This window comes from Geospiza fortis, unplaced genomic scaffold, assembly GCF_000277835.1.
Source record: "Geospiza fortis unplaced genomic scaffold, GeoFor_1.0 scaffold183, whole genome shotgun sequence".
Lineage (NCBI taxonomy): Eukaryota > Metazoa > Chordata > Aves > Passeriformes > Thraupidae > Geospiza > Geospiza fortis.
This window is the reverse complement of record NW_005054447.1, coordinates 1-6,876: the sequence shown is the minus strand read 5'-3', so window position 1 is coordinate 6,876 and position 6,876 is coordinate 1. Positions and strand designations below refer to the sequence as shown.

The 6,876-nt window shown below is 44.9% G+C and overlaps 1 protein-coding gene across 1 annotated transcript in view; it reads right to left on the bottom strand.

Annotated features, from left to right (window-relative positions):
• SIK2 (salt inducible kinase 2) overlaps positions 1-6,202 on the bottom strand; it is a gene marked incomplete at its 5' end in the record, with an annotated part of 14,306 nt that extends 8,104 nt beyond the window's left edge. Inside the window, 5 exon segments of the mRNA XM_031062371.1 lie at positions 1,399-1,563; positions 3,145-3,297; positions 4,053-4,273; positions 4,503-4,626; positions 6,078-6,202. Of these exon segments, the coding sequence (XP_030918231.1) occupies positions 1,399-1,563; positions 3,145-3,297; positions 4,053-4,273; positions 4,503-4,626; positions 6,078-6,202 (788 nt within the window).
• Between the last annotated feature and the right edge of the window lie 674 nt (positions 6,203-6,876).

The window sequence follows — 6,876 nt, the reverse complement described above, 5'->3', positions numbered from 1 at the left end:
ATAAATATATAAATAAATAAATATATATATATTTTAAAAAGTTATTTATTTATTTATAAACATTTCCATGTCCTGCAGCTTTTGGAGCCTCTGTCCTGTAATTACTGTCCTGCTGCACATTTGGGATCACACTGGTTAAAATAAGGATGGAAAAACCACAACCCTTTACCACAAAACCTGGCACTGCTGCAGCTGATTTTATGTAAAGCCGTTTTTTGGGAGCCATTCCTGAATTTTCCTCCAAGTTCTTTGGTATTTTGCAAAGGAGGAGTGTTTGGAAAAGAGATTTCACTGCATGGACAGCAACTCTTAACAAATGGTCTTGAGACAGAACTATGTGGTAGGAAAATATCAAGAAACAGCTATAAATAATTTAAAGGCAGGAAAATGATGATTCCTGCACGGGAGAACTCTGGCTCTGCTGCCTCTGTTTTGACTGAATGGATTTTACCTCCAAATTTAATTTTTTTTAACACCTTCCTTCCCATTTGGGACTTCCCCACTCAAATGCCTGGCACTGATCTGGCAGAAAGGAGGAGCAGAACCCATCCCACGTTGGCTCCCTGCAGATTTTCCAGGGATCAGAGCCTGGAAATCTTTAGTGCTCATGTCCTACAAAAATTAGGAATATTCCCCAGTGAGTTCAGCCCTGCCACCTCACTGCTGTCACCAGTTGCTGACCTACCCTGGCCAAACTGCAGCTATAAAGCAAAATAAAGCTGGAAATGTTCATTTTGAAGTGCCTTTGAACTGGTTTGTGCTTTCCAGCTGCCACAGACCACACAAGGAGGCTGAGCTGAGAACCAGGGCCACACTCCTGATGCTGGGAACAAACCAGGCAGCAATAAACCCTTCAAACTGGCAGGCAGGAAATCAAACCCCAGCTGGCACCAGGCAGGATAAATACGCTGAAATTCAAGTTATAACGTGGTGCAACATGAGAGAAAACAACAGAGGTTTTATGAGAGTCACATAGTTCAGAAATGTAATTATTTTAAGCTATTTCCCCTCTCTTAATTGCTGGAGCTCCTTTTGGACACTTCAGCTGCATCCAGGACCCCTCTGTGTAAGAAGGAAAAGTCTTCAGAGCTCTTGAAAATACATTTTAGAAGAACAAGGGAAGGAAATCCACTTTTTTGGTTTTTTTTTCCCTTTCCAAAAGCAGTGTGGTGAGAATGGAATGAGAGCAAAGATCAGGAGGCAGAAGAATGATGAAAAAAGACACAGCTCTGGGGAGTCACAGGGAAGGAGAATTTGGAATACCTACAGCTCTTGGTGCTTAAATACTTAAATTTCAGGAAGCACTGCTGTGCTTTTAAAAGAAAATATTTTTTAGCTGGAATGATTTCTGGAAAAAACCCCCAAACAAACAAATAATAGGGTGATTTCAAGCTGTACCTTTGGCGTCTCAACCCTTTCCTCCTCCATAAAAGCTGCCTCTCCCTGGCAGCTGGAGGGAGGGAAGGAAAAGGTTTCTGCTCCTGAGGCTGAGGGGAGCCCTGGAGACTGCAGCAGCCTTGGGTTTGGGGAATGCAGGTTCACCGAGGGCACCACGGCTTGGGCCTGGAAAACAGAACTGAAAAACTCAAAACTGGAACACTCTGAGGTGGGGAGCGACGTCCAAAGTCACGGATGGAACAATGTGCAGCCCAGTGCCAAAGCAGAAGTGCGAGATTTATTGCTTGGTTCAGGATGAAGAACATTCTTAGCCTTTAAACTTGGGAAAAAAACAACATTACCACCCCCAAACAGCCAGGCCAACCCCAAATGGAATTAAGCTCCGTACTTATTGAAGCTGACTTATTCCCAGCAGCACAGACAGAGTTTGGGGCTTTCTGGTGCTTTAAAACTCCTTTTTTATATTGAGTACAAACCCCCTGACTGCTACCCAGGAGGCTCAGGAATGGTTTCAATGACTCTTTTTTGGGAAATTTCCTAAAAACCAGGAGAACAGGGATATTTTCTCCTGGTTTTGAACCTTTATTTCCTGGAGTGCAGTATCCACACCACTGGCCAAGAGGAAACAATCACCCTCAGCCAGGAGCTGTGGTGCCACCACGTGTGAAAACAAATTATCCTTGGGACAGCTGGGAGGCTGTAACTGAAGAAAAAAGTGGGAATGTGGCTCTAAAATGCAGGAATTCAGTACAAGGAACCCCCTCCCAGAGGTGTTTTATTCCTCCTTGTTCATCCTGCTTTTAATACATCTTAAAATTGATCATTAATACATCTTAAAAGTGATAATTTTCTCTGCGATATCATGACTTTCTATCACAAGAACCAAACTTAAACCCGGGCTTAATCTTTGCCACGCTGTTCCTGGGCCTGTGTTTTCGTAACTGAAGCTGAGTTTCACCTCAGCAGAACCCAAATATCCCAAAGGGAATCTTCCAGGTCAGCCTTCCCAAGGCGTCACCGGGACAGGAGCAACGAGATCCTCGCTAAAGCCAAACCCAATATTTGCATTTTAGGCTTCAGAATGAAACGACACCAAGCAGTGAGGGATTGTAGGGTGGGAAGGGAGGGATTTTGGAGGGGAATGAGGCAGAGGAGCCCAGGGTTGAAGAGGGAGAGGCAGAGCAGCCCAGGGTTGATCTAGGCCACGGTCTGCTCGGCGATAGTGCTGGGCCGACATTTTAAGGTTCAGGATGAAACATCACCAAGCAGCAATATTTAAAATGCAGTATTTGCATTTTAGGCTTCAGAATGAAACTACACCAAGCAGTGAGGGATCCCAGGTGGGAAGGGAGGGATTTTGGAAGGGAATGACGCAGAGGAGCCCACGGATGAGGAGGTAGCTGACCTAGGCCATGGTCTGCTCGGCGATGGTGCTGGGCCGGCATTTTAAGGTTCAGGATGAAACATCACCATGCAGAGAGGGATTGTAGGGTGGGAAGGGAGGGATTTTGGAGGGGAACGAGGCAGAGGAGCCCAGGGTTGAGGAGGGAGAGGCAGAGCAGCCCAGGGTTGAGGAGGGAGCTGACCTAGGCCATGGTTTGCTCAGCAATGGCGCCGGGCCGGCATTTTAAGCATTTTAAACTTCAGGATGAAACCCTACCAAGCAGTGAGGGATTGTAGGGTGGGAAGGGAGGGATTTTGGAGGGGAACGAGGCAGAGGAGCCCAGGGGTGAGGAGGGAGCTGACCTTGGCCACGGTCTGCTCGGCGATGGTGCTGGGCCGGCGCTGGCGCGCGTCCACGCGCTGCTCCACGGGGAAGCTGCTCCGGTGCGACTTCAGCCTCTCCACCAGCAGGTAATAGATGGCAGCAAAGTGGTTGTAGCTCTTGTTCTGCAGGGACTGCAAAAATAAAAAATAAAATAAAAAAATAAAGCACAGTGTAGGAATGTGCCCCCTGTTGATGGAGCGGCCAAATTATTCTTTGTCGGCTTAAAAAGGTAAAAAAGCCCAGAAGTTTCTCTCCTGAAGACACCTCATGGGACCTTTGGGGCTTCGCCTCACACCTGGGGCTGAGGACAGGTGTGCTGTACCCCCATTTGAGGTGTTTTTTACCCATTTCAGTGCCTTTTACCCCCATTTCAGTATGTTGTACCCCAATTTCAGTGTGTTTCACCCCCATTTGAGGTTTTACCACCATTTGAGGTTTCACCCCCATTTCAGCGTGTTTTACCCCAATTTCAGTGGGGTTTACCCCCATTTCAGTGTGTTTTACATCCATTTGAGATGTTTCACCCCCAGTTCAGTATGTTTTACCCCCATCTGAGTTTTACCCCCATTTCAGCGTGTTTAATCCCCATTTGAGATGTTTCACCCCTATTTCAGCATGTTTTACCCTCATTTCAGTGTGTTTCACCCCCATTTCAGCGTGTTTTACCCCCATCTGAGTTTTACCCCCATTTCAGAGTATTTCACCCCCATCTCAGTGTGTTTTACCCCCATTTCAGCATGTTTCACCCCCATTTAAGTGTTTCACCCCCATTTCAGTGTGTTTTACCCCCATTTGAGATGTTTTACCCCCATTTCAGCATGTTTCACTCCCATTTCAGCATGTTTCACCCCCATTTATGTGTATTTTACCCCCATCTCAGTTTTACCTCCACAGTTTTCTGCTGGTCTATGCCCAGGCTGTGCATCAGCCTCAGCACCTGCTCGTTGTACTCCCCCAGGGAGGGCTGGTTCTCCTCTCCTGCTGGGTACAGGATTGGCCTCTGGGCAGGAACCTCCACCAGCATCCACTTGTGCTCCTTGATCTGAGCAATGCTCAAACGTTTGGAGGGGTCCAGGACCAACATTCTCCTGATCAGGTGCTCACACTCTGTTGGAAAGGGGAAAATAAAAATAAGAATTTTAAACTTAGCCACATACAAGCCCAGAGCTGCTTCACTGCTGCTAAAAACCTCTCAAAACAAGACTAAAAATCACATTAAAGTGGAGAAAAATCCAAATTCGTCACGGCCAGCAGTGCAATTCCCCCTGCCCACCTTGTGGTTACCCCAGAATTTATTCAGACGACACCAAAATGAATAAAACCATTCCAGTGTTACCTTCTGACATGAAATAAGGGATCCTGAACCTCCCCTCCAGCACTCTCTGCCTCAGGATGGGCAGGGTGGGTCCATCAAAGGGCAGGGCTCCACACACCAGCACATAGAGCACCACCCCCATGCTCTGTGGGGAAAAAAAGGGAATTTTCAGCTCAGTTCCAAGCTCCACGCAGCGTCTCTGAGAGTGCAAGCCAATTGTTCCTGCAGAAATAAATATTTTCTGCAGAAAAAGGGAATTTAGATGCAAAGGAGGGAGCTGCACATGGGTGACTGAGAAGTGAACCCCAACTTCAGCTGAGAAATTGGAATATTTTTATTATCATTAATTTTATTATTCATGTATTATTATTATTTATTATTAAGACATTATTTTTACATTATGTATCATTTATATTAGTTAATATTATGGCATATTTAGTATATTTTTATTATATAATTTTTAATATTATTTGTGTGTTTGTTATTAGTATGATTACATTTATATTTCTTTATTATTTATTTAATTTACTGTTAATCTCAGCCTTGCCCAAACAAAAGCAACTTTCACACAGCAGCCACTCAAAGTGAAAAACTGCAATATTTGTAATATTTTCCATTTCAAGCCTGTGGGGAGGAGTTTCTATGAACACTGAGTTTAGGGGATTGTTCAATGTGAGCAAAAGGGGAAATTCTGGGCAAGAGCTCTGCTGCAATTGCTTATTCCTGGAAGGATGCAATGAACTGGCAGTGCCAGTGGGAATGTTCTTGCCAAAAAAAATCCCAGTGAGAGAACCACAGCAGCCTGGCACAGCACTGGGTCTCTCAAGGGGGAAAAGCAGGTGTAGAGCTCCTAACTTTGTAAAAATGCTGAGATTTTACAATTATTTATATGTTTTACCACAAAAGAAAACCCTGTGAAAAACTGAACTGGGGATTGCTGCAAGCCGAGCACCTTCACAGAATCCTTAACTCAGAAGTGAAGGTGATTTTATTTCAAATACCAACACCTTCTCAGGTGAAGAAAAATCAGATACTCCAGATCTGCAGCTTCAGAAAAATCAAAGATTCCAGATCTGCAGCTTAAGAAAAATTGAATATTCCAAATCTGCAGGTTAAGAAAAATTAGATTCCAGATCTGCAGCTTCAGAAAAACTGAATATTCAAAATCTGCAGTTTCAGAAAAATCAAAGATTCCAGATCTGCAGCTTAAGAAGAATCAAATATTCCAGATCTGCAGGTAAGAAAAATCAAAGATTCCAGATCTGCAGGTTAAAAAATAAAATATTCCAGATCTGCAGCTTCTGAACAATCAAATATTCCAGATCTGCAGGTAAGAAAAATCAAATACTCCAGATCTGCAGGTTAAGAAAAATCAAGGATTCCAGATCTGCAGCTTCTGAACAATCAAATATTCCAGATCTGTAGCTTCAGAAAAATGGGATATTCCAAATCTGCAGTTTCAGAAAAATGGAATATTCCAGATCTGCAGGTAAGAAAAATGAAATATTCCAAATCTGCAGCTTAAGAACAATCAAATATCGGTTCCAGCTTCCCAGCAGGGGAGTGGAATGCAGTTACAATTCAGGATGATGGTACCCAGATGTCCAGCTGGGGTCCCTCGTACTGCTGCCCTTCAAAGACCTCGGGGGCTGCGTAGGGGGGGCTCCCACACCACGTGGTCAGAGGCTCCCCGCTCTTGTAGAAATTCCCAAAGCCAAAATCTGTGGGGAAAAAAACAGAAGGGAAAAGGAAAAGTCACTCCAAGCTTCCACTGCAGCGCAAAGAATAATTCCAGGCACGCCCCTCTGTGATTCCATCCCAAATCCTTCTGGGGGGACAATCTCAACCCCATATTGGGATGCTGGATGTTCTCTGCTTTTTGCTGGTTTTGTGTTGTGGAATTACTGAAACACCGCAAAACCTTCCCAACCTGGAGCAGCTTTAAGTACAGTTGTAAAAAGCCATCGTTAAAATTCAACAAACTGACAGTCCCAGCAGATAAAGGAGATTATTGACTCGCCAAGAGATAATCTGAGATTTCCTGGGCTTTCCTGAGGTGCTTTCTAGCCTTGAACACACAACATTTTGACAAGGTTTGGAGCTGGGAGGAAGGAGCTGTGCCAAGAGCAACAGGATGGGAAAGCACGGGGACTTTAGCTGGGAAGGACAGACAGACTTTAGCTGCTACTGGGGCTGCCTGCAGCCCACAAATAAAACATTCTTTTAAATGTTGCTTTTTATGGCTCTGTGCAGGACCAGCTGTGGTCTGACATTAATCAGAATTTTTATAATTCAGGGGTGAGAAGCGAAAGGAGCTCAGAGACAGAGGCTGGTGCTTCTCCCCTCGAGCTGGTGCTGCTGTGACAGGGGTGACAAGCAGGGTGACATCAGGCTG